Genomic DNA, 27,773 nt, shown 5'->3' with positions numbered 1-27,773 from the left:
TCTTGGGCTGCCTTAGATGTCATCTATATTTTTATATTACTTTTGTTTCATTCCGACTGAGATGTGACTTTGAAGATAGACATTTGCAGTTCTCAAACCAAAGTGAAATTACTCCCTGCGGTCATAAATATCTTATCAGATTTCTAAATTTTTTACTATACATGAATAACATGAAGATCATTTACACAGAATACCACGACATTACAATGGGAAATATCCGGTTAATAAATCCCTTACGAGAAAATTATGCTGAAACCCAGAGGCAATTGATGTGTAAAACATATAGAGCAAGGCGAAACTACAATTTTTCTATTGGCACAAAACTAATTGAAATGTGCAACGTGAGCTTCACTATCAAAACCCCTACAAAAGCAGTGAGGCAATCAATCACATTTCAATGCGCCGTTCAATTTGCAGCAGTTGTGTGTTTGTTCAGGTATTCCAAGGCAGCTCCTACAGGCAGCACATCCTCGCAATAGCAATGTAATGGCCTGCTTGGAACACAGATATAAAAACAAAGGAGAAAACTATAGGAATCGAATAGAGTGAAAACTTCAGGATTTGAATAAATAGGAACGGAAAACTTAGACTTGTTTTGAATACAGGAACTGAAATACATGAATGAGAATGGCAGGACGAAGATAATAAAACCATTAGTAACTAGATTAGCACTAATCATTACACTCAAACTAAATCAATAGTCTCCTGGCACCTTTAGCGACTCATTTAATGTCTAAATTAATTTATCCTTGTCTGGATATGACTTGCCCGGCCTGAAGCCTGTAACCTGCATTGGGAATAAATAATATTAAATAATATTTGTGGTAATGCACGCATCTTTAGATCACTGTAAAATGTTATTTTAATTTTTCTTTTGATGTATTAGTAAATTTAAATTCAGATCCAATATATATTTCACTACCATCTCTGTTCTTATATTTCATAACAATAATGGAGTACCGTACATGCTATACTAATAAGAAAAAAGTATTGGCGGGGAATCAAAAGGCACTGTGGAAACTCGACGATGTGGTACACCACCGCCGACGACAATATATCATTGTGTCATAATATATAATAACCAATTAAGGACAACGGAAAATGTTCATCACGTTGCGCCATAATTTTCCTTTACAATTATATTATAGCTGACATCTGGAGGCAATCCAGTATTTCGAAAGCTTCTGTAGGTACTCTTCATTGGTGGGGAGGGTGGTCGGTGGCGAGCTCGGGCAGCGGTGTTGGGTGGCGGCGCTAGCTAGGGAGGCGCTGGCGCAAGAGAGGAGAGGACAGAGGAGGCGGCGAATGAGAGAGAAAGGAGAGGGAGAGGAATAAGGTCTTTCGGCTATTTTCTAATTCATTTTCAACAATTACACAACGTATTTAGTCCTCGAAGACTTGGCTCTTAAGCAATTCTAAGAGATCTTTATAGAGGCCTTGTTTAGTTCCCAAAAAGTACCAAAATTTTTTCAAGATTCCCCGTCACATCGAATCTTACGGCACATGCATGATGCATTAAATATAGATGAAAATAAAAACTAATTGCATAGTTTGTCTGTAAATCGTGAGATGAATCTTTTAAGCCTTGTTACTCCATGATTGGATAATGTTTATCAAATAAAAAATGAAAAAACTACAGTATCAAGATCTAAAAAATTTTGGGAACTGAACAAGGCCAGAATACAAATTCTTCTTTGCTAAATAACTCAATTCTTTTCAAACCTATTAGAACTCAACTATGGTAACTAATTGATAATCTGACATGGTGGCAGTGGTGATATATAGCGGCGGTGGCAGCCTGGGCACGCCCCTCCTCCCCCTTAGGTGCCAAGCCCTCTTAGGGCGCGGAGTCGGGGGCGCCCGACGCCCCCTCTTGGGCCGTTGCTGGCCCATTTATTCCACCATGAGGAGTAGCCTGCGTTAGGCATATAACATCACTGCCCCTTCTCCGATGAGCTCGTCCTCATGCTGAAACATTTGTCACGTGCTGGAGTTGGTCATTGGTTGATGATTGCCCCAAAGAATCTCCATGAGCTAGATAATCACATGCCCAAGTTCTCCATTGTCTGGCTCGCCATTGTTGTTGTCTGTAGCGAAGATGCAGGAGTAGTGGAAGGAGCCGAAGTAACCCAAGATGATGTAGTCGTATGTCATGCCTTCCCACTAGGAGCCATGTGCGTACATGGCCTCGACCAAAGCAGAGCGAGATAGAATCCCTACAAAGTGAATCGTTCACATAACCCGTGGAGGTTGTGGGAACGAATGTACCTGACCGGCGTTGATAGTGCCTCAGAAGCGTCTGCATATTGTAGCTGGTGCATGATGTATCGTAGTGGCACATGGTACCGAAGAGTGTGTTGTCCACAGTGTCGTAAGCTTGTGACACGAGCGGATGGACACTCTCTTGATGTTGGCAGATGTCGACATCGTTGATGGAGATGAAGTGGCCGTTATTGTCAAAGAAGATAATTGTTGCTGATGGTAGGGGGTCTTGCGGCCATGGTTCCAGGAGTTGGATGGTTGATGGAAACGCATGCCAGGCTGGATCTAAAGTTGCTAAATAGAATCCAACTACAAGGAGGTGTGGTGCTGTCATACCAGGTGACTGATCCAAGGTGTCCTAAAGTAGCGGTGAGGTGGCCGGGAAGTAGAGGCGGTTATCGTAGTAGATAACGCCTTCGCAGAGTGTCCAGGCTGGGTGCTTGAATTGCGATGTGTCGTATATAATTTGCAGTTCACGTTCATCCTCACTAGCCATACGTAGTTGGACGAGGATATCACTGATGTCAGTGGTGTATGGAGCGTCCTCAACTGCGTCCCTCTGTATGGCGCGAGGGGCCGGTGGACAATCTAGTGTTGCTGATGATACTGCTATGGCGGCTTGTTGTTGTCAACGAGCCTTGAGATCTGCTATATGGAGGTCTAGCCGCTCCTTGGCATGTGTGCCTATGACGTGGGTGTCGTCGTCGTGGTTGGTTAAGGGGGTATGGGCACCCCATCCTTCCAGGCATCCTGTTGAAGCTGCTGACCCGGGACTGAAGCTGGTGTAGCAATAGCGTGATAGCTATTATGTTGTCTAGGGTGTGGGCAAAGTTGATGGCCGTCCCTAGGTATAGTGAGAGGTGGCGTACCAACGCCTCTCGAAGCTCGTGTTGTAGGCCGTGGACGAAGAGGCTGACTTGGTGTTGCTCACTTTCAAGGTTGATGTGGTGAGCGTAGGCGATGAAGTTGTCGATGTAGTCGTTCATGTGGTCGTCGCAGCGAGCTGGTGCCATGTCGCTATCGGTTTCTCGGTTGGAGCCAAAGGTGCGCATGATGCTATCGGCAAAACATGACCACTTGGTGATGGGCGCCTTCGCAGTGGACCACATGTACCAGCATCCTGCCCATCAAGTCAAAAGCTGCGTACCAGATGCGTTGCTCCTCTATTAGATGGTAGAGCTCGACGAGTTGGTCCATGTGTTCCAGCCATGATGCTGATCTTGGTCCCTACATCAGAATGAGGAGGATTGCCAAGAGTTTCGAAGCTCTTCTTTTTACTTTAGTTAAATACCTTGAGTTTGAGTTTGTGTGGACTTTAGTGGTTATGCTTATAATAAGGAACAACTATATGTATTGGTCGATGCAGAAGCTGCAATATTAATATATTCACTTTTCAAAAAAAAAAAAGATAATGGCGGTGCAGCGGTGCACGGTGGCATGAGCTTCTATGATCTTTGAAAGAAGTATAAAGATATCATTTATTTGCTGTTTGAATTGCAGTACATAAATGTTAATTTGAGTTGATCTTGATCCACTACAGATTGATGGTGAAATCGAGAAATAGATCGAGTGTTTCTTTCATTGTTTACCTCTTTGATCCTCTTCATAAGATACAAAAACCCTTCTGTTTTCAAGCCTTCTCTGGAATGACATTGTGAGCATCACCTCCTTTCATGAACATCACCAAGACCACCTGACGGTGACAACAAAGACGAGATCATGCTATTATCACAGCAACATCTGGATTTGTTGATCCATTGTACTGCCCAAAGCTGAGTGCTACTGTCTGCGCCAACTTCTCTAGGAGCTCCATCTACCGCTTCCCTTTGCCACGGTTGCCATATGTGACAATGTCAGTGCTCTCTACATGGCAGCCAACCCCATTCATCACTGTCAGACCAAGCACATTAAGATCAACATCCACTTCGTCCCCGCGAGAAGGTTGTGCATGGTGAAGTTTGTATCCTACATATGCCATCGTCATCTCAGTTTGCGGATAACATGACACTGATTTTTGGTCCAGTCTATGCATCGTGAACCTTCCGCTATGACTACAGGGGAGGGGGTGTTAGACGTGTGTGTGTGTGTGTGTAACCCCTCTCTAGTGGAGTGAGGTGTTCTCCTCGTTCCTTTCTACAGAAGTTCCAGAAGTTTCTTGAATAGACTAGGTATAGAAAACTAGTACATGGAGGAGTGATAAGGATAAATGGTACGTAGCAATCTAGCCTTGAGCAGATGCTCGCCCCGAGCGTGAGCTCGCCGCGTCTGGTACTCTGGTTCCTCGATTCCCCTACCTTAGGTGCTGCTGTAACCTCACGTACCTGGCACCTGCATTGGTATGCCTACCTGGGCCAGCGCAACCACCGCCCAAGTCTTCCGGTCCGTCGCACAGCACAAGACCAATTCAACACTTCTCTTGCCCACTGCACGGCGCTAGTACTGGAAGTTCCTGACATTCCTCCGCTGATGAAACACGGTTTGTGCCCAAGTCGTTGCTACAGTAAACCACCGGGATCCCGTGTTTGCCAAGCACTCTGGTGATTCAGAGATCCATCAGAGAAAAGTATAGTACCACTTGCATTGCATCCCCCAGCATTTTTTTTGTTTCCAGATACAGATTAAACAACTCGTGTGATCAGCTTCGTGCTTTAGTAAATGAAATTTATGCTGGGCAATGTTCTGAATGTTTTTCTCATTGTCCATTTATCTTGAACCCCAGACTAAACTTCCTGAAATGATCACACGAATTGTCATCCCGTGGCCACGAGGTTCACTTCGAATTTGCTCCCAGTGAATGCCAGCAGCTTGCTGAATTTCACAAAATAAGCAGACCTGATTTAGATTCATGCTGTGAATCTTGCACCAGTCCAGTACATTTAATTTAGAACCCTCCGAATCCGCACATATAGAGCCTTCTCTTCGTGTACAGGCAAACTGAAGTACAACTTTCTCATTGCAACTAGATACTTGTAAAGTAACTCAATGCATTAGCACGAGCTTCAGCTGGATAGCAGCCAAAAGACAGCCAAGGCCAAGGCCGGAGCTCAATTTTCTGTTCTGCGACCTGCTTGTATACATGCAGTGCCCCTGGTTTCAAGCATAAGACCATCTTCTCATTTTCCCATTGCTTCTCAAGAGCAAGTGTCATATCCTGGTGCATATTAGACATTTTTCCTATTGCTGCCGTCTTCAAAATGCTAGTAGGTTGTTCAGGTACACAAATTCAGCTTTGATTGCAAAAAGCCCACTTCCACCCTTTGCGTTGCCACATGTCAACTAGTATTACATGAAGATGGCCAACTTTAATTTCTCAGCCCTACAAAGAAAAGGAATTTTCTGTACTAAATAGAGATGACGTTGATATTTTTTGTAAATGGCATAGAAATAATTCCGGAAATGATCGGACACGGGCGTCCGTCTGTCCGGACGGACCGCTCGCTCGCGGCGCGGCCCCGTTATTAACCCAAACAAGCAGGTCAGAACAGATATAGCTCTATGTGACCCGTTCCGCACCTGCCTGTGCCAGTTTTTTTAATATAGAAAAGTGCTGGTCTAGTTATAACTGAGTTCATAGACACAACTTTGCTAACATAACACTAGTATGTACATGTACATATATATGGCACATGAATACGTGACATACATGTATACTAGAAGAGAATATAATCAACATGCATGGAGAGATATGATGTACTGAACGACCAGCTAGTGCAACTTATAACGACCGTCTATACTTACATGTATGTGCACAAAAATGCCTTTGATCTAAAAACCCCTCTGGTGCATGCAGATCTAGCTCGCTGAGTCTGAGTTTGTCACAGAAGTGTCTGGGACTGTCGGCAACGACACTGGTTACACTGTGATAACCACCATCAAATTCGTGACAAATCTTAACAAGATCTCATTAGTACAAAGAACGGACTTAATATGAACTAACTAAAGCATTTAATGCTGAAAACAAAATGAGATTACTTTCCTTCGTCACAAATACATGATATTTTTTAGCAATATCTGATCAGACTTCTCAAATTTTTGACTACAAATAAGTTTTCAATCAAATTTATATATTTTTTTTTTAAAAAAACATGTTGTTTGTTTACATAGAACACCACCAGTGTCGAGTTTACAATGGAAAAAATCCCTTACCAGAAAAATTATACTAGAACCCATAGGCAATTGATGTATAAAATATAGAGCAAAGGCGAAACCACAATTATTTGTATAACCTGAGCTTCACTATCGTAATTCCTACAAGCAGTGAAGCAATCTATCACAGTTCAGTACGTAGTTCAGTTTGCGGGCCAGGGGTTGTGTGTTCGATCAGGTACTCCATTGCTACTGCAGCGTGGAAGGGAGCTCCTACTGGCAGCACATCTACATCAATCACAAAGTAAGGGGAGTGGAGGGGATCATTTTCCTCCATGCTCTTGTTGCGGACTCTGATAAAAACGAACGCCCCTGCGAATTTCCAAACTATTGTCAGTCAAAAATATTTGGCGGTTCTGCGGCAAAGTTTAAGTGATCCTTTCACGCTGAGGTGGCACTAAAATCTTGTTTTGGAACAAATATCGATCAAATATTGGAAAAGAAAAAAAATAACCTCATCATTAATGGTTTCCAATAATTTATACGTTTAATAGAAAATAAAAATTCGACCTACTAGAAGTTGCTTTTTTCCTTATAGTGTCATACTCACAACCGGATTCGCTTGCTTTGCTGACTGCTGGAGGCACTCGGTAAAGCCCCAAATGCATTTGGCAAAGGCTTTATTGAGTGCCACACTCGGTAAAGAGCACGCGCCAAAGATTTTGATGGTAAAGAGTTCTTTGACACTCGGCAAAAGCTTTATTGAGTGCTAAAAAGATACTTGGCAAAATAAAATAAAATAAATCCAAAAAAATTAAAATCGAGGGAGGCCCAACCAGCAAGCGCCTGCCCAACGGAGTCGAAGTCACAAGTCACGGCATTTTTCGTGTAAAGTTTGCATGCTATGTGGTCGGCGGGATTTGAACCCACTAACCCTCTCGCGCATCTTCACCTCTAACTGTTTAACCACACCATCACTTGTGTTTATATTTTGTTTTGGTTCCCCACATATTATACCATACCAAGTGTAAATTAATTATTTATAGTCCTAAATAAATTCAAATTAAAAAGTTGTCAACCGTAAAGTTTCATACTTTTTGATATCTATAATTTTTATTTACGATGTTTCTCTATCGACTTTCAATTTTGAAAAAATTAAACGTAGTTTCGCACGGCAAGATGATTTCAAATGAAAAAGTTGTCAACTACAAAGTTTCATAACTTTTGGGATCTACAGTTTTAATTTATTTAGGTTGTTTTTCCATCCGGGGTCATTTGAAAAATTCAAAGTTTAAACTTTTAAAATTCAAACGTAGTTTTGCATGACAAGATGAACTCATATGGAATAATTGTCAACTAGAAAATTATATAACTTTTTATGATCTACAAAGTTTATTTTGGTTATTTAGTCATTTGTTCATCCGGCATTGTAACACCCGCAAATTTGCAACCTTTGAAATAGATGTAAAATAATTTAATTTTTTATTTTTGTGCTTATGAAAATATAGGAAAAATAATATTTTTCATTAAATTAAAAATTATCATAGGAGTTAGCAAGTGGAAGATTGTGAACTTTAATTTCAGAGCCCTACGAATAAAATGAATTTTATCTACTAAATAGAGATGACGTGGATACGTTTTTAATTAATAAGGGATGACATTTTTCATATTTGCTGAGTTTATGTGGACGCACCTTTTGTTGCAGGATATTGATGCAAAGAATTCCAGTGTCCGTTGGTAGTAGCGCTGCATCTTGCTTAATCCAGGTTTCCACGGCTTTCTTCAAAGCACTAGATAACTCACCTCCCATCGACATATCTATATCATCTTCTCAATTAGGCCACCTCACCTGCAGCCAGCACATGTGTGAACTCACCAGACATGGGGGCATGTGTGAACTCACAAGACATGCATGGAGGGACCATGGAGGCGGCCCCTGGTGTTCTATAAATAGAGGGTTGCTCGCCTCCATCCTCTGCACACACACAGCACATACAAGAACTCCTCGACCCAAGTCTTGTTGAGTGCAAGCACAGAACAACTCCTAGACGAGAGAGCGCGCCATGGCCACCCCATCCAACCTCCAAGTTACTCCTGCTGCCGCGTTCACTGAGTACAATGAACTTAACTTCCAAGGCCTGTACCTGTACAGGTACATGCCCGGCAATGCGTATGCCAACCAAGCTGGGATCATAGACAACACCAAGATTGGTATTGGTGCCACCGTAGTTAACAACTGGAATGTGTGGGACGGGACAGGAGCGGACGCAGAGCTTGTTGCCCGTGCACAAGGCTTTCATATCCAAGCCGGGAATTGGGTCAATTCCTTCAGCCTAGTCTTCGTGAATGAAAGGTAACGTCGTTGTATACATCAAATGACCGGTACAGGGGACCATCTACTGGCTAATCTGTTGTAACCTTTACTCACATATATCTGCAGGTTCAGTGGGTCCACACTTGAAGTGATGGGGATAGTAGTTGAAACTGGGGAGTGGGCTATTGTTGGGGGCACCGGTCAGTTTGCTATGGCAACCGGTGTCATCTCCAAGAGGTTGCTTGATCACAGAAGCGCTGCCGATGGGCAAATCATAGAGCTTACGATCCGTGCCTTCTGCCCAGTGCTCAAGGAACCAAGGGTGAGGTAGCCACACAATAATTAATTATACGTTACTATATATACAAGTAGTTGTTCATCAAGTCGGTAGCTTTATTTTAGTTGCTTCTGAGAAAATAATACAACTTTATATATTACCTATATTGCATACACACAGTATCCAGTCACAAAAATTGGGCTGTTCGGTGGGAGTGGAGGGTCAACAATGGACATCATAGAAGCACCCAGGTCTCTCGAAAGCATCACCGTTTACACTGGCTGGGTCGTGGACTCCATTGCATTCTCCTATATCGACTACACTGCCCAGAAGCACTCAGCTGGTCGCTGGGGCGGTCCCGGTGGAGATCCTCACACGGTAAGTGGACCACGTGCATTGTAGATGACGTAGTAGATTGCTCGACAGATTCGTAAAGAAGAAAACGTCTATATATGATGAGTGATGACCAATATAATCCACCATTTTCTCCCCTCTTGGTATGGTGTTGGTGCACGCAGATCAAGCTTGGCGAGTCTGAGGTGGTCACAGAAGTATCCGGGACTGTGGGCAACCCCTACAGCGGTACCAATAAGTTGATAACCTCCATCAAATTCGTGACAAACCTTAACAAGACCTATGGGCCTTGGGGGGACGGGAAGGAGAAGGATGCTCCATTCACCATCCCCGTGCAGCCAGGCAATGGCATCATGGGCTTCTTTGCACGTGGTGGGGAATTCGTTGAGGCCATTGGCGTTTACGTGCGCCCCCTCTAGACTCTGAGAAGCAGCTTGGTTCCAGATTCTGCTTCCATTTCATTCCCTACTAGTTTGTCACTAAAATTGTCAGTGTGGTGTGTCTACCCTTCTACTTCAGTTGGTTGCTACTTGCTAATAAAGTGGTCAATGTGATGTGTGCTTCCTCTGTCATAAATTTCGATAAATAAAGACCTCGACTCATGCTCGTGGTATTCGAGTAATCAATGGGCTGCCTCAGGTGTCATCTAAATTTTTGTATTACTTTTGCTTCATTCCGACAGAGATGCCACTTTAATTTGAAATACAGACATCCAAATCAATGGGACTCTTAACAGCTAATATAAACTAAAGCATTTGCAATTCTCTGAAACCAAAATGAAAGTATGCGACAATGCTGACATTTTAATACATTGCTTGACATGCTGACATATATACATATCCAATCCACCGCCCTTCCCGCCCCTCTGGTGCATGCAGATCTAGCTCGCTGAGTCTGAGTTTGTCACAGAAGTGTCTGGGACAGTCGGCAACGACACTGGTTACCTCCATCAAATTTGTGACAAATCTTAACAAGATCTCACTAGTACAAAGAACGGACATTCGGTTTGCATCGGATTAGCCTTAATCCTGACCATATTTGGTTCCGACACTAAAGGTAAGTATAGTCTCAGTTGGAGCCACCAATCGGGACTAAAGTCCCCTGCCCAATGGCTTTTGCACGAGGGGACTCTGACCGCTAATATGAACTAACTAAAGCATTTAATGCTGAAAACAAAATGATATTACTTCCCTCGGTCAAAAATACATGATATTTTTAGCAATATCTGATCAGACTTCTCAATTTTTTTTACACTGGCTGGGTCGTGGACTCCATTGCATTCTCCTACATCGACTACACTGGCCAGAAGCGCTCTGCTGGTCGCTGGGGTGGTCCCGGTGGAGATCCTCACACGGTAAGTGGACCACGTGCATTGTAGACGTAGTAGATTGCTCGATGGATTGGCAGCGAAGAAAACGTCTAGATATGATGAGTGATGACCAATATAATCCACATTTTCTCCCTTCTCGGTGTTGGTGCACGCAGATCCCGCTTGGCGAGTCTGAGGTGGTCACAGAAGTATCCGGGACAGTGGGCAACCCCTACGGCGGTACCAATAAGTTGATAACCTCCATCAAATTCGTGACAAACCTTAACAAGACCTGTGGGCCTTGGGGGGATGGGAAGGAGAAGGATGCTCCATTCACCATCCCTGTGCAGCCAGGCAGTGGCATCGTGGGCTTCTTCGCACGTGGTGGGGAATTCGTTGAGGCCATTGCCGTCTACGTGCGGCCTCTCTAGACTCTGAGAAGCTGCTGCTTCGTCAGCTTGATTGCAGATACCAGCTGCTTTCATTTCATTTCCTACTAGTTCGTCACTAAAATTGTCAGTGTGGTGTGTCTTCCCTTCTACTCCCTTCTACTACAGTTGGTTGCTACTTGCTAATAAAATGGTCAGTGTGATGTGTGCTTCCTCTGTCTTGTATTTCGAGAAATAAAGACCTCGACTCATGCTCGTGGTATTTGAGTAATCAATGGGCTGCCTCAGATGTCTTCTAATTTTTTTGTTGCTTTTGTTTCATTCTGACTAAGATGTCACTTTAATTTGAAGTACAGACATCTGAATCAATGGGACTCTAACAGATAGCTAGTATGAACTAAACCATTTGCAATTCTCTGGAACCAAAATGAAAGTATGGGACAGCGCTTTGCTGGTCCCTGAGTGGTCCCAATGGAGTGCCTCGCAGGGTAAGCTAGCGTACGATGACATTGTACTACATTGGTTGACATGTTGACATATATACATACCCAATCCAACCCTTTTCCCCCTCTGGTGCACCCTGATCCAGCTCACCGAGTCTGAGTTTGTCACAAAAGTGTTCGGGCAGTCAGCAACCACAGTGGTTACACTGTGATAACCTCCATCAAATTCATAACAAATCTTAACAAGACCTACCACTAATAGAGTGATAGGATTACGGATCCTACCAGACACGTTGCGCAGGTTGTACGGGTGAGAGGGTGGTGGCCGGCGCTAGGTGGACAGCTCGGCGACGGCGCCCTGGCACACTGGTCGAGAGAGGAGGAGCACGGTGAAGGGGAAGACGCAGCTAGGGCAAGAGCCGGAAACAATAATATGTTTCTACTTAATTTCCCAAAAAGGGGTCTTTTACAATATATGGTCCTCCTAATAATAAATGCTGAACAATTACTAATAAATTGCTAATAATTGGGTAAATTTCCCCTAGCTGCCGTAGGCCCCCTTCTGACCACTATTGGGCCGACAACGCGTATACTGGATGCCGTGCCTAACATCTCTCCCCGCCTGCGCAAACAACTCGTCCTCGAGCTGGAAGTCAGGAAAGGAGGCGCGAAGGTCGTCAAGAGGCTCCCACGTAGCATCCTCCACCGGAAGGCCCTGCCACTGGATCAACACTTGCCATTCGCCACGGCGCTGCACAGCACACAGAGCACGAGCCGTGACTGGGAGCAGCCGACCATCCATGGAGGGCGGAAGGGCACCCAGAGCGGTCGGAGGCTCCCCCGCGGTGCTGCTTGAGGAGGCCGACATGGAAGACGTCGTGGATGCGGGCGCCGTCGGGCAGCTGAAGACGGTACACCACCTGGCCAATGCGCTCCAACACCTGAAAAGGCCTAGCATAGCGAGGGCCAAGCTTATGCCTGGAACACGGGTCCAGGGACTGGGTGGTGCGGTGCAACAGGCGCAGCCAAACCCAGTCGCCGACCTAGAACTCCACATCACGGTGACCAGCGTCGTAGTACTTCTTGGACAACTGTTGAGCTTGAAGAAGACGTTGGCACACCTCAGCGAGCATTTCATCACGGGCCTTGAGCAGGCCATTAGCGGCCTCAGTGCGAGCAGTCCCCGCGCGGTACGGCAAGATCGGCAGGGTAGAACAGCCATACACCACCTCGAACGGCGTTGTGCGGAGGGCAGTATGGAAGGAGGTATTGTAGCAATACTCCGCCCATGACAGCCAATCCACCCAGGAGCGAGGATGGTCGCCTGTAACACAACGAAGATACATCATGATCACCTTCTTCACCACCTCAGACTGGCCATCCGTCTGGGGGTGAAAAGCGGTACTCATCTGTAGCTTGACACCCGCCATATGAAAGAGATCCCGCCACACGTGACCAGTAAACATGGGATCCCGATCGCTCACAATGGATGTCGAAAACCCATGTAGTTGGACGATGTTGTTGAAGAAGGCGCGGGCGGTGGACGTGGCCGTGTAGGGGTGGCCTAGCGCAATGAAATGTGCGTACTTTGAGAAGCGGTCGACGGCAGGCAAGATCACCGATTTGCCGCCCACCTTCGGCAGTCCCTCAATGAATTCCATGGAGATGTCAGCCCACACCTGGGATGGCACCTCGAGCGGCTGGAGCAGCCCCGCCGGCTGCAAAGTCTACATCTTGTTGCACTGACAAGTGGCACAAGCATGCACCTAGTCCTGGACAAGAGCGCGATCACTAGGTATGTAGAAGTCATCGCGAAGGCGGTGGAGTGTTTTTTGGACACCCTCGTGGCCAACCGCATGGGCTAGCTGAAGCGCCTGGTGTCGGAGGTCCCCCGCGTCCGGAATAAAGATGTGGCGTCCATGCAGCAATAGGCCCCCATCCTCGCGCCACAAGGTAGCCAGGGCGTCGTCCAGTAGGCTACGCCGGAGCTGCTGCATGTCTGGGGCACACGTCGTGGCACTGCGGCTAACATCCAGGAAGGCAAAGGACGGCCCGGAAAGGGCCGCCACTGCACTCTCTGGAGCATCGACAACGGTTCAGGCTTGGCACAAAATACCGAGAACCGAGAACCGAACCGAAAATACCGAGAACCGAACCGAAAGTACCGAAACCGAATTTTTCGGTACCTTGTTTGGTTCCTAATTTTCAGGAACCGAATTTACCGAGGTAAATTCGGTATTGTACCTCGGGGAACCGAATTTACCGAAATATGCTGAGTTTGAGTGTAGTTATATTATTAATAACACTATTTTAGTCTATTATATTTTATACATGTGGTACTTTACTCATATAATTTTGTAGACTTATATATGTATGTATTTGACACTAATATTCTTTAAGAATTATTTCCAAATTATGTCAAAATTAGCTTTTGAACTTACTATTATATGTTTATGTGATCAATTCGGTACTTTTGGGTAAATACCGAAACCGAACCGAAAGTACCGAAACCGAATTTCTTCGGTACCGATTTTTAGAAGGAACCGATCGGTACCTATTTTTCGAGGAACCGAATTTCTATAAAAACCGAAGTACCGAATGCCCAGGGTGAACAGCAGTAATGTCGGCGTCATGGCGGGAGAGCGCATCCGCCACTGTGTTCAGACGACCCGGTCGGTACTCCACCGTGAAATCGAAGCTGAAGAGCTTGCTAATCCACTGGTGCTGCGGAACGGTGGACAAACGTTGGTCAAGCAAAAATTTGAGACTGTAGTGATCTGTGTGAACCAGGAAGGGACGCCCCCAGAGGTAGGGACACCAATGGCGCACTGCCCAATCAACTCGTGTTCGTAGGCAGTGAGCTTGAGATGGCGCGCTGCAAAGGGGCAGCTGAAGTAAGCGAGAGGTCCCGTGCCCTGGTGAAGGACGGCGCCGAACCCCGCGCCCGACACATTGCAGTCGACCACGAAGGTCACATCGAAGTCCGGCATCTGCAATACGGGCCCGGTGATCAGGGCGCGCTTCAGTGCATGAATGTCGTCGTCGCGTCGTCATCCCATGCAAACGCGTCTCACCGCAAGAGACGCGTGAGCGGGGCAGCGATTATGCCGAAGTCCCGAATGAACTTCTGGTAGTAGCCCGCCAGGCCCAAGAAGCCCCGGAGTGCCCGAGCGGAGCGGGGAAGTGGCCACGCAGCCACGGCGGCGACCTTGTTGGCGTCCATGGCGAGACCGCCCTCGGCGATGACATGGCCCAGATAGGCCACCGACGGTGCTCCAAACAAGCACTTAGAGCGTTTCTGATGGAGGTGATGGAAACGCAAGGCGTTGAGGACGATGTTGACATGCTGCAAAGGTTCCACCCATGACGAGCTATAAATAAGAATATCATCGAAAAACACCAGGACAAACCGCCGTAGGTAGGGACGGAGGACATCGTTCATCAGCGCCTAGAAGGTGGCCGGAGTGTTCACGAGCCCAAATGGTATGACCAAAAATTCAAAGTGGCCGTGGTGGGTTCAGAGCGCCGTCTTGGCGACATTGTCAGGGTGCATCCGCACCTGATGGTACCCGAAGCGGAGGTCAAGTTTGGTGAAGAACCTCGCCCTGTGTAGCTCATCAACCACCAGAATAGGAAACTTGTCTTTGGAGGTCTTAGCATTGAGGGCCCGGTAGTCGATGCAGAAGCGCCAGGACTTGTCCGCCTTTCGCACCAAGAGGACGGGTGCTGAGAACGGTGAAGTACTAGGCCGGATGATGCCCTGCGCCAGCATGGCCATGCACTGCCGCTCCAGCTCGTCCTTCTGCAGCTACGGATAGCGGTATGGACGCACCGCCACCGGATTGGTACCGGGCAGCAGATGGATGCGGTGGTCGTAGGGGCACGCTGGTGGGAGCCTAGTGGGCTCCTCGAAGATGGCGGCGTGCTGAAGGAGTAGCGCGTCCAGTAGAGGCAGCCGGGAATCTAGGGCCACTGTGGCCAACAGCTATGCAGCAGCGGCTGGCGGTGGTGTAGCAGCGCCGTCCACCCCCTACCAGACCACCCGACGGCCATTCCTCCAGAACGATAGAGTGAGGGCCTCACAATCCAACAAGATGGGGCCCAAGGTACGGATGAAGTCGAAACTGATGATGAAGTTGAAACCGCCCAAGTTGAGGCCAACGCAGGTGATGGCGAAGTCCTCGTCGTAGATGTGAACGGGGACGTCGCGGGCGATCCCTTCACAGGGCATGCGGTCCCTGTTGGCCACCGTGATGCGAAGATGCTCCCCACTAGCAGGAACAAGACCGAGGCGGCGCATGGTCTCCCCAGCAACAAAGTTGTGCGTCGACTCGGTGTCGAGGAGCGCGAGGAAGTGCTCGCCCTTGATCACAATGGGCAGCAGCATGGAGTTGGCGGCTCGAATCCCTGCCACAGCCTGAAGAGAAACCACAAAGGCGTTAGCTACGGCCTGCACAGGAGCCTCCTGGTCGACCGTCGGTTCCTCCTAGACAGCGGCTTCCGGGTCATCGTCGAGGTAGTCGTCGCACTCCAAGTAAAACAGGTGCTAGCACACATGGCCACGGACGTACGACTCATCGCAGTTGAAACATAGCCCCTGCCAGCGCCGCTCCTGCTGCACAGTCGGCGACAAGCGCCGGAACTGGCGCACCGTCTGGCCCCCTGGACCGGGGGGATCCATCGCGGCCTGCACGGGGCGCTGCGGCTACTGCGGCGCCCAGGGCGCCCGTTGTGGAGCCCGTGCACCCCGAGCTAGATAGGGAACTGTAGGGACAGCGTCCTCGAAGGCCCGCGCCAAATACATGGTGGACTGGAGATCCTAAGGCGCACGCAACTGCACCTGCTTCTTGATGTGATCTGGAAGGCCGCCCACGTATAACTCCGCCTTCTGGCGAGGGGAGAGGTCGCGGGTGTGGCAGAGCACGACGTTGAAGCGCTCCGAGAAGTCCTCGACAGTCGTGCCAAAGGGAAGGCGTGCGAGCTCGGCCAAGCGAGTGCCCAGAACCGGTGGGCCGAAGCGAAGCGAACAGAGGGCTCGGAAGCATTCCCAGGATGGCATCCCTTCATCCTGTTCCAGGGCATAGTACCATGTCTGGCGGCGTCGCGTAAGTGGTAGGACGCGAGCCAAGTCCACGCCAAGACAGGAGTTTGCTGACCCCGAAAGAACTGCTCGCACTGGTTCAACCAATTCAGAGGATCAGCTGAGCCATCATACGTTGCAAACTTGAGCTTGTATAATTTCGCCCCCCTGGGAGACCGTGGCGAGGAACGCCGCGAGGCCAGGGTCTACCGGCCCGGTTGCTTGGGTAACCGCGGCTAGAGGCGAGCTGAGGAGCAGCGGTACGTCCACGCCTCCGTAGAGGACGCCGCTGGCGGGAGGAAGCACGGAGGCCGGTAGCGTTGCTGGCGGTGTGTGTGTAGATGGGAACGCTGTGGTGATCGTTGAGGACGACGGCGCTGAGGCCGCTATCTGGGCGCGCAGCCACTCCGGCAGGGGCGACAACGAGGGTGGCCACTGCAGGTGGTGGAGCGGCATCGGTCCGCTGTGCGGCATCCCGTAGGAGAAGGACGCCGCGGGCGCAGCCATGGTGGATGCCGACGGCGGTGGGAACGGCGGCGGCGCGGGCGTCTGCAGCACACCAGCCCACGCCGACTGCATGGAAGTCACGACGGTGGCGATCTGATCCACCTTGGCGCCGAGGGACTCCATGGTCAGAGGGGTTACCACGGCCGACATCCCATCGGAGACATGAGTCAACGAAGGTGCTGGCGGCGACTGAGAAAATGTCGACAGGGAGGCGTCGGCAGCGGAGTCGACATCGAACCTGAGTCTGCTGATACCAGGTTGATAGGATTACGGATCCTACTAGACACGCTGCGCAGGTTGTACAGGTGAGAGGGTGGTGGCACTAGGCGGACAGCTCAGCGACGGCGCCCTGGCGCCATAGTCGAGAGAGGAGGAGCACGGGGAAGGGGAAGACACAGCTAGGGCAAGAGAAACTCCCGGCTCCCTTCAGGAAGCCGAAAATAATAATATGTTTCTGCTTAATTTCCCAAAAAGGAGTCTTTTACAATATATAGTCCTCCTAATAGTAAATGCTGAACAATTACTAATAAATTGCTAATAATTGGGTAAATTTCCCCTAGCTGCCGCAGGCCCCCTTCTAACCACTATTGGGCCGACGGCGCGTATACTGAATGCCGTGCATAACATAGAGAGAACAGATTTTCGGTTTGTATCAGATTTTAGCTTTAGTCCCGATCATATTCGGGCCCGAGACTAAATGTGGGATTAGTCCTAGTTGGAGCCACCAATCGGCAATAAAGTCCCCTACCTAACGGCTAGAGCCACAAGTTTTTGCAGGAGGGGGACTCTGACAGCTAAGATTACTCCCTCCATTCACAAATACATGACGCTTTTAGCAATATCTGATCAAAGTTCTCAAATTTTGTACTACGAATAAGTTGTAAATTAAAGTTTATATATGATGATTAAATTATGCTGAAACCCATATATAGGCAATTGACGTACAGAGCAAGGCGAAACTACAATTATTTGTAAAACATGAGGTTCACTATCATAATCCTTACAAGCAGGGAAGCAATCTATCACAGTTCAGCGAGCAGTTCAGTTTGCCGCGGCTGTATGTTTGATCAGGTACTCCATCGCTACTGCAGCGTGGAAGGCAGCTCCTACAGGGAGCACATCCTCATCAATCACAAAGTAAGGGGAGTGCAGGGGATACATTGCCTCCATGCTCTTGTTGCGGACTCCAATAAAGAAGAACGCCCCTGCAAATTTCTGCGCATAGAAGGAAAAATCCTCAGCGCCCATTAATTGGGCGCCTACCCTCACGTTCTCCTGCCCAAGCATGGTCTCCGCCACTTCTCTGGCGTGATGGTACATCCCTTCATCGTTTACAGTTGCTGGATATGGACGGAGCTCCTCCTCCATGAAGTCGATGACGGCGGTGCAGCGGTGGACGGTGGCTTGAGCTTCTATGATCTTTGAAAGAAGTATAAAGATATCATTTTCTTGCTGTTTTAAGCGCAGTAGATAAAATGTAAATTTGGATTCATCGATCCACTACAGATTGATGGAGAAATAGAGTGCTTCCTTCATTGCTTACCTCTTTGATCCTCTTCATAAGATACGAAAAGCCTTCTGTTGTCAAGCTCCTGAAGGTACCACCGAAGGATACTTTCTCCGGAATGACATTGTGAGCATCACCTCCTTTCATGAACGTCACCGAGACCACCTGCGGTGACAACAAAGAGGAGATCATGCTATTATTAGAGCAACATCCGGATTTGTTGATTCATTGTACTGCCCAGCCTAGGCTTCTTGTTTTTAATATAATTGGCAGCTCTCCCTTCTGATTCATTTTTTCTTTTAAAGAAAGATAGGCTGCAAAGTCACAATAATTCTGTGATCACATACTGCAGCCTGCAGAGGATCAATTTCCCGGGCAACAAGCATCTGAAGGCTGACGATGGCAGAGGATGCTGCAACAATGGGATCCACAGCATCCTGGGGCCCTGCAGCATGTCCGCCTTTTCCATTGATCGTCACCAAAAATCTACCTGATGCTGCTAGAAATGGCCCTGGTCTGGAGGAAACGGTGCCTACAGGAAGTCTTGGATCAACATGCAAGCCGAAAATGGCTGACACATCGTCCAGGACACCTTCTTTGATAACATGATAAGCGCCAGCGTGACCTTCTTCTCCTGGCTGGAAGATAAGCCTCACAGTACCCTAGAAAATACAAAGAAAAAGGAAAAAACAAGCAGTTTGCTAATAAGTGTTTGATCGAGTAAAAGGGCAAAAACAATGAAGGACATCAAACCTGTCTTATTTTTACTTAACGAACTCTAAGTAATCACATATCTGCAGGCATATATAATTGTCACTCCAGTCCAAGGAAGGTACAGGACTCGAGCTCACAAGTGCAGCTTTTTTATACAGTACCTTCAAATCATCCTTCCGAGCATGAAGCAATTTAGCTGCCCCAAGAAGCATCGTTGTGTGAGCATCATGTCCACAAGCATGCATCTTTCCACTTTCCTTGCTCTTGTGTTCCCAGTCTACCAATTCCTGCCAAATGAATCGTCGAAAAGCAATTGGTCAAAGAGAGACAGTTTCAAGCTGATGAACAGATTCATTTTGCAAACAGAAGAGCGAATAATTACTTGTCTCAGTCGAACGGGTTTTTTGGATTGAGGCTATTACAGTTCTATGAGTTTTGAGAAGCGCCATTACAATTTGTCTATTCTGAAATCTGCCATTTTAATTTCATCTATCATTCATCCATGTCATTTTCTATGACTACCGCGTATAAGGGCCCATTGTCTGGCATGTATGTGTACAGCAAGGTATACGGACGTCATGTTGCCGTCTCCTCCATCAGACCGTGCGAGCGCACCCGCAGCAGACGAGCACTCACCCACGGTGACTTGCGTTGTGTATGAGCAGAGCGGTGGCGCTCGCACGTGGTGGTCTGCGCACATGGGGGACGCATTTCAGAATTTTGGCGAAATTCGTTTCTATCGCCAAGGTCCTGTAAAAGCCCATACCAGCCTTTCAATTTCGGCTCAGTTTGAATTTATTTTCAGCCCAACCAACCCTATATGGCCCATGTTTGCAGCAATACAACTTTGCAATACAACAATGCATCTTCTGTTGGAGATTAAAGATCATCAGATTTATTGTTCAAAATTTGGGTTAATTTTGTCCAATCTCATATGGAAATTCAAATAGGTTTGACTATTTTTTAGACTGAAATTTGTCGAAAATCGCCGAAATTCACGAAATCCGTTTCTATCCCTGGGGTCCGATAAATTTTCATTCAACGGTAACCTGAACCATGGGGGAGCGGCAGCTCTCGCCCACGGCGGCCTGCATGCAAAAGAGCGACGGGAGTGGAGCGCTACTTCTGACGGAGGCTCGTTCAAACGGAGGAGCCAGGGTACTTGACGTTTGTATGTCTTGTTGTACATATACTTGCCTGATAGTGGGTCTTGTACACGGCATCCGTAGAAAATGGCATGGACGGGGAAGAGATGAAATTGTAATGGCAAATCTTAGGCGAATTGTAATAGTGTTTCTCAAAACTCGAAGAATTACAGTGGCCTCGATCAAAAAGAACCTTATATTTAACTACCAATGTGCTCGTACTTTGCAACGGAACCCAAAGTGTATAGAAATCCGATTCTGTATCAACGCTAGACGCAAGTTCTTCTAACTTGTATTCATATTTCATGAGTCCGGGTCATATATGCAATATGGAGGGCACAATCCAATATGTATTAGAGTCGGACCCTGCATCGTCATCGCTAGGCGCAAATTGTTTTAACTCATATATGTGTTTGGTTCATAAGTCCACATGAAGTAAGAAAAAAAAAGTGGAACGGAAGAAACTCTCCACCGTCCAGATAGTTAGATGAGTGGACGGAAAAAAAAAGGATGCACACGTATATCAAGATTCAAACTTTTAAAACTTTAACCATTAATTAGACTAATAATTATTAACTATTATAACACAAATTTTATATAATTAGATTTGTAAAGAATTATACTATCCAATGATTATAAGTTTATAAGCATAAATAATATAATATAAAGTAAATGAATGGTCAAAATGTAATCTAGAAGACCGTGTCAGTCTAACCTACGTCAGATAAAATTGGCCGGAGGGAGTATGACACAAGAGCTCTCTCAATTTTCTATATGGTAGCCCTTGTCAGGAATTGTGTCGTAACATGTGTGTAACTCGCAGCCATGTTTATTTAAATTGCATTGGATAACAAACTGCCCAATAGATAAACTTGGGGTCTGCAAGCCAAAATATAAGACTGGCTCCGGATCAAGGAGGGGATCTTGTACAAAATACACTTCTAAGTTGATTAGTTGGACCATTCACTGATCTTGATTTTATTAAGAATAGGTTCCATTCCTATTCAAAATCATATCAACAACTTATTTGTTATCATCTTTATTTCCAAACAAAGAGCCAACTATCAAAATAATATAGAAAATATAAGTGGGCCCATCAGACATAGAGCATCTCCAAAGGCTTTGGCAAATTGACTTGGCATTTGTTGTTGTTTGCAAACTTCCATAACAAAATGCAAAGGATAAAAATAGGCCATCTCCAAAGAAATTGGCATTTGGACTTGGCAAAGGATAAAAATAGGAGGTCTCCAGGCGCGCGCGCTTTCCTTGCGTGTGACTTTGCACGCGCGATCAGGTTTGCAAAGCCGTCTACAACTTGGCATTTTTGCCAAGTTTGCTCCGTCATTTGTCAAGTTGCCCAAATTGTAAACTCCAAAATGCAAAACCGTTGGATACCCCTTTTGGAGCTTTTTGGCAAATTACTCAAATGCAAACCTCAAATGCAAAACCCTTAGAGATGCTCTAATAATAAAGATCCCGAGAACAAGAAAAATCATAGTTAGAGGGAGAGGGACCAAATAATAGACATACTGAAAAATAGAAATGAAAAATAAAGATCCTGAGAACAGGAAAAATCAGAGTTAGAGAAAGAGAGGGACCAAAAAATGGACAAACAAAAAAATAAGCTGAAATTTTATCTTTTTATTATAATTAGGTATAGATAGACAAGCCCGTGATTCTTCTACTTTAACTAGCAAACCCATGAATTGTTTTGATAATGAATATAATGGCATGCATGCTGTTTCGTTGGTGTCATTAGTTTGTTGGACGGATCTCTAAAGTCGTCGTTGGTGTTATCATCACAAGGCATCCCAGTGCAACGGAGAGGACAACAGAGGACGGCAGAGATGCCAAAAAAACAAAAACAAAAAAAAAACTTGTCAAGAAGCAACCAAATAGACATGAAGGCAGGCACCATCGAAGATAGATTATTGCTATAGAAGGTTGACTTCTCATGAGTTCAGTCGAATTGCTTGCGTCTGTTCTTTTAAACAGAGGTACGATATGAATTTAGAACATTGAATTTTTGTGCTATTTGCTCAAATGTTTTGGAAATGAACCAAACAGGAGTACAACACAAACAGACGAAAATAGTTAGATATATAAGACCAACACGTTTTTCTAGCCTCTACATGCTCGGTCATCTAAACAACCTTGAGATATGTGCAGTAGAAAAAAGTGCAAAATACTTGAGAAAAAAAATGCTGAACACAACAAAAAGTGTGCTGCAGCACAAATCTTAGAGGTCTTTTGGATGGTAGGAGATAAGCACCCTTGAGCTGCCACATGCTATGATAACACAACAGAAAAATTCGAACTTTCTGCAAGAGAAGAAACATGCAGGAACCGATGCGAAACACGTGCTCGATCCAACCAACCAACTCACACGATCGAGAAGGCATACGGACCTGCAAGGGTAGCGCGTCCATGTCCGCCCGGAGCGCGACGACCGGCCCATCGCTGGCTCTGCCGCCGCCGCCGGGGGCGATGGTCGCCACGACGCCCGTCTGCGCGACGGGCCACGCGTACGGCACCCCGATCGCGTCGAGCTCGGCGCGGACGAGCTCGCTGGTGCGGTGCTCCTGGAAGGCGAGCTCGGGGCGCTCGTGGATGCGACGCCGCAGGCCGCGCAGCCACGCCGCGAAACCCGGCGCGCCGGCCGCGCCCAGGAGGTCGTCACCGAGAGACGACGGCGAAACCGCCGCCGCCGCGGCGGCGCGCGGCGAGTGGCCGTGCAGTAGGACGAGGAGGAGGAGGGAGAGGAGGGAAGTAGCGAGGAGAGGCCGCGGCGGCGGGGCCATGGCTGCGGTGAGCGGCGAGTGCCGAGTGGCGACGTGCCGGGAGCGACGGCTGAAACGCGCGTGCACCTGTTACAATCAGTGAGATAGCGCATCGGCCTGCAGGCAAGTGAGGATGCCGGGTTTGTTTTCTCTCCAAACCATAGTTTTTGTTCTCTCTTTGGTACTGGAATTTTGGAAAACTACTTTTTGATACTTGGAAAGCTACTTTCCAAAATATCTTCAGAAAATACAGTATTTGGCGGTTCTGTGGCTAAGTTTAAGCGATCCTTTCAAGTTGAGGCGCCGCTAAAACCTTGTTTTGGAATATTTCCAAAAAATATATATATATTGGAAAAGAAAACATAACCTCATTATCAAACGGTTTTCAATAAGTATGTCTAAAAAATAAAAACTTTTTTAGTCCTAGTGCCACATTAGGGGACTTTTTTGTCATACAGTGCCGGTGTCACCATTGTCACCGCCACTCGTCCATCTCTGGCACCTAGCTCATATTTTAAGAACCTCGAAAACAAGATCGTCATTACATGTTCTGTCTTTTAGTATTTTAGAAAGGCTTGCAAAACAGTAATTTAGAAGAACAAAGTCTGAAGTTTCTAAAACTTCAAAAAAAACTTACTGTTTCAAGAACACTAAACTTTTAAATTACATTAATGCATCCAAACACCTCTGATCTTCTAAAACCAAAGCATAGAGCATCTCCAAGAGTTCCCAATAAAGTTTTCCATTCTAGGATTTTGGACAAGAATAGAAATATTCATATCGAGTTTCCAATCTCACCTCCTAATCTTTTGGCACTTAAAAAACACCAAAGGTGCAGATATATCCATGCGTCTACCACACACATATCAGTCGTCCAATCTAAAGGTCTAAAGGTGTGAGGGGAAAAGAGTAGAAAAGGGTTCTCAATGCAAATATACATAAAAATTATACAAAAATTGTTAGAATTATTTAGAAATAGTATAGGATTCCTGATATAAAATTATCTACTATAGGACGTTGGCGTTTGCAAATTTTTCTGGCTTTGGTAAGTACGGCAAGTTGATGTTCGAAATGGTTCCAATTTATTTCTGAGTTTTATTGGTTAAGAAGTTTTGTAATCCTGACAAAGTTCTTTACCTACTCACAAAATAAAGACGGTGAAGAACATGGTAATTACTGCGCATGATGCAGCAAATTTCGACAGATATGCATTACACTTTACAACATTCGTGTGTATCCTCATCTTTTCATTCCAGTTTGATATATGGCACACTAACACTAAGAGAATCTGCATTTCCTTTTTCCAGGAATCCATCCAGCACCTTGATCCGACCAAAACTGCTCCTTACTTTCAGGAATCAGGTGCACTGGTTTTTGTTCAGATATTCAACTGCCACGGCAGCATGGAATGCCGCTCCAATAGGAAGGGCGTCCTCATCCATGACGAAGTACGGCGAGTGCACCGGACGCACCCTCTCCATGGTGGTCTCGTTGCCGACGCCGATCAAGAAGAAGGCGCCCGCTGCCCTCTGCGCGTAGAATGCAAAGTCCTCGCCGCCCATAGTCTGGGGAGCAATCTTGACGTTGGCTTTCCCAAGCATGCCCTCAGCAACTTGCTTGGCATGCGCATACATCCTTTCATCGTTGACGGTGGTCGGGTATGGCCGGAGATCCTCCTCCAGGAAGTCGACGGTGGCGGTGCAGCGGTTCACGGCGGCTTGTGCTTCAATGATCTTCAATTTCATACAAACATCATGTTGTCCCTTTGCATTGTCAGTTGGTGGGGGAAGGAATATCCATTATAGATAGAAACTGAGAATCCAGATGGGAGGAAATGGTGTTTTCATTTACCTCTTTGACCCTCTTCATGAGAAATGATAAACCTTTATCTGTCATGCTTCTGAAGGTGCCACCAATTGTCACGGATTCAGGGATGACATTGAAAGCATCACCTCCTTTCAGCATTGTGACAGATACCACCTGAAAGTTAGTTAGCAACACAGATGAGATGATAAATCGATCATTTTTCAGAGGAACTGCTAGCTACAAAAATAAATAATGAACAATCATATGGATGTTAATCAAGCTGATGATCATGTGCATACAGCAGCGTCAAGAGGATCAGTTTCCCGGGACACGAGTTGTTGGAGGCTGAGGACGGCAGAGGACGCAGCGATCACAGGATCAATGGTGTCGTGAGGGCCGCCGGCATGCCCGCCTTTTCCGGTGAGCGTCGCCATGAACCGAGCTGCTGCTGAAAGGAAAGGTCCTGGCCGCGATGCGACAACGCCTACTGGAAGTTCTGGGATGACGTGCAAGCCGAAGATGGCCGAGACGTCGTCCAGGTCACCTTCTTTCACAACGAAATAGGCCCCAGCATACCCCTCTTCTGCTGGCTGGAACACAAGCTTTATTGTACCCTGAAGATGAATGACATATGAATTCACCATAATTTATGACCCGTCAAGCATCAAACTCGTTTAACAATAATTTTTACTAAGAAAGAACATTGACAAGTGAGCAACTACAAGTCTACAGTATGGTAGTACTGTTCCTAATTACGATATTCAACAGTGACTTTAATTTCATCATAACTTTAGTTGCGAAATTACCTTCAGGTCATCCTTCCGAGATTGAAGTAGCTTAGCAGCTCCAAGAAGCATCGTGACATGAGCGTCATGTCCACAAGCATGCATCTTGCCATCTTCCTTACTCTTGTATTCCCAGTCTACCATTTCCTGCCGAAGGACGACATTATCTACCATTTTCAAGAAAACAGACACACAATAGCAGCATGCAACCTGTTATTAGAACCCTTGTGGTGCAATCACTGACATAGTATGGTGCTTTCAGTAAACATTGTTAACTTCTACCCAAAGCGTAAATTTTACTATCGTTTTCGTTCGTATAATGTACGCCATATATTTGATTTGTCTGACACTTTAATGCCGTGCAAGATGTGGCCAAAAAATGACTCATCAGATGTGTTTGTTGTTCCATGTCTTTTTCATTCTTAGTATTTACATCATGTGTGGCGTCATTTTGACTACTTAAACTGGGCGTTAAAGAATGCAAGCAAATACACAATGATGACTAATATCACACAGTAGGTCTCTAATGCATGTTGGGAGTTGGGAGTTGGGATTCATCACTCATGACTCATCAGTAGGCCTCCCTGTAGTTGTCTCCCTACCTTTCAGGAGTTCTCTATCGGACAAAAAATAGGAGCAGTTGGTAGCAATGACATATCTCCCAGATAATGACAATTATGCAATGGATTGCGACATATACGTCATCATACGCCGAACCAACATTCATCATCGTGCCTAAAAAACTTCACAAGTTTCCGTACTATTATATAGCAACCATCACATTCGCATTCGATCCTCAATTATGTTTACAGATCTGAGGATCTCCATACTTGAATAAATTAACGCATGAATCTTCATCAGTTCAGTGAAAACAAATTAACTTTTACTGCAACGAAGCATTGAACACTTGACAACTCTGATCATTACCTGATGTTCAAATGAAGAGCCAAAAGAGAGCGCAGTAGCAACCGTAGCAAGCGAGTAGTTCAACGCTAACCTGAACGGGCAGCGCGTCCATGTCAGCTCGGAGAGCGACGACGACGGGGCGACCGACACCGCGGCCGCCGGTGATGGTGGCCACGACGCCTGTCCGGGCGACGGGCCAGGCGTAGGGGACGCCGAGCTTGTCGAGCTCCGCGCGCACCAGCTCGCTGGTGCGGTGCTCCTGGAACGCCAGCTCCGGGTGCTGGTGGATGCGGCGCCGGAGGCCGCGCATCCACGCCGCAAACCCTGGCGCACGGGCCGCGCTTAGAAGGCCGCCGCCGTCGGCGAGAGTAGTCGTCGTCGCTGGGGCGGAGACGGCAGACGACGCCAGGTGAGTGACGAGGACCACGGCGAGCAGGAGGCGGCGGCGGCGAGAAGCAGACGACGACGACTGAGCCATGGACGCGAGCGCCACGAGACTTGTGCTCACGTTTTCTTCGTTGTGAGTGTTGGACAATGGTCAATGGGACACAGCAGACGGTCGGTAGGCCGCGGTAGTACGGCCACTTTGTACACTACAGTTGCCTCGAGAAGTGGAGAGATACTCTTTTTTTGTTTCTCACTCTGTTACAATTTCTAGGGTCTGTTGGGATGGAATTGCAATTCCTAGGGTCTGATGGATCAAGGGCTAACTCATAGCTAACTAAAAACTAACATAAATTAGCTCTATTGTATCAAGCAGTAGCGATAAGAGCTTGTTGGATCCCCTCTAAATAAACTTTAGAGTTTTAAAAATTTTAGAGCACTTTAGCTCAGTGAACCTTTAATGTGATGTGAACTAAAGTTTAGAGCTACATTTGTTTGAAGACTTAAGCTCTAAATTTTAGAGGGAGAAATCTGAACAAGCCCTAATAGGTGGGCTAATGTCTTAGGCAAGTTTTTAACTATTTGTTAGCCAATTAGTTAACCAACAATATTTAATTTAGGGTTAATTTTTAGCCCAACTAGTAACTAGCCATGTGTATCCATATATGCCCTTATTTCTAGAGGAGTCAAACGATTTTAAATTTAACTAAATGTATATAAAAATA

At 46.5% G+C, this 27,773-nt stretch overlaps 5 protein-coding genes across 6 annotated transcripts; 2 read left to right on the top strand and 3 right to left on the bottom strand.

The window, feature by feature from the left end:
* LOC8081818 lies at positions 8,328-9,906 on the top strand. Its single transcript, XM_002461721.2, has 4 exons — positions 8,328-8,701; positions 8,789-8,984; positions 9,120-9,317; positions 9,458-9,906. Exons 1-4 carry the CDS (start codon positions 8,412-8,414, stop codon positions 9,710-9,712), a joined length of 939 nt encoding a protein of 312 aa, XP_002461766.1. The 5' UTR covers positions 8,328-8,411; the 3' UTR covers positions 9,713-9,906.
* LOC8054426 (horcolin) lies at positions 9,919-11,141 on the top strand. The gene is made up of 3 exons (XM_002461720.2): positions 9,919-9,932; positions 10,527-10,647; positions 10,779-11,141. Exons 1-3 carry the CDS (start codon positions 9,919-9,921, stop codon positions 11,031-11,033), a joined length of 390 nt encoding a protein of 129 aa, XP_002461765.2. The 3' UTR covers positions 11,034-11,141.
* LOC110432603 (ethylene-responsive transcription factor ABI4-like) lies at positions 16,644-17,171 on the bottom strand. Its single transcript, XM_021453364.1, has one exon. It carries the CDS (start codon positions 17,169-17,171, stop codon positions 16,644-16,646), a length of 528 nt encoding a protein of 175 aa, XP_021309039.1.
* LOC8054425 (IAA-amino acid hydrolase ILR1-like 7) lies at positions 17,903-23,343 on the bottom strand. 2 transcript variants are annotated; one of them, XM_021452702.1, is made up of 5 exons: positions 22,796-23,343; positions 19,404-19,529; positions 18,876-19,190; positions 18,565-18,693; positions 17,903-18,473 (listed from the first exon to the last, which is right to left on the bottom strand). In XM_021452702.1, exons 1-5 carry the CDS (start codon positions 23,186-23,188, stop codon positions 18,063-18,065), a joined length of 1,374 nt encoding a protein of 457 aa, XP_021308377.1. In that variant the 5' UTR covers positions 23,189-23,343; the 3' UTR covers positions 17,903-18,062. The 2 variants fall into 2 exon arrangements, with proteins under 2 accessions (XP_021308377.1, XP_002459630.1); XM_002459585.2 differs by having other exon boundaries at positions 17,903-18,440; positions 22,796-23,341.
* On the bottom strand, positions 24,289-27,211 carry LOC8054424 (IAA-amino acid hydrolase ILR1-like 8). Its single transcript, XM_021454516.1, has 5 exons — positions 26,756-27,211; positions 25,780-25,905; positions 25,273-25,587; positions 25,019-25,147; positions 24,289-24,900 (listed from the first exon to the last, which is right to left on the bottom strand). The coding sequence occupies exons 1-5, from the start codon at positions 27,140-27,142 to the stop codon at positions 24,526-24,528; spliced, it is 1,332 nt and encodes a 443-aa protein (XP_021310191.1). The 5' UTR covers positions 27,143-27,211; the 3' UTR covers positions 24,289-24,525.

The sequence above is a fragment of the Sorghum bicolor genome, chromosome 2 (assembly GCF_000003195.3).
Source record: "Sorghum bicolor cultivar BTx623 chromosome 2, Sorghum_bicolor_NCBIv3, whole genome shotgun sequence".
Lineage (NCBI taxonomy): Eukaryota > Viridiplantae > Streptophyta > Magnoliopsida > Poales > Poaceae > Sorghum > Sorghum bicolor.
The sequence above is the reverse complement of the archived record's forward strand: the minus strand, read 5'-3'. Positions and strand labels throughout refer to the sequence as shown.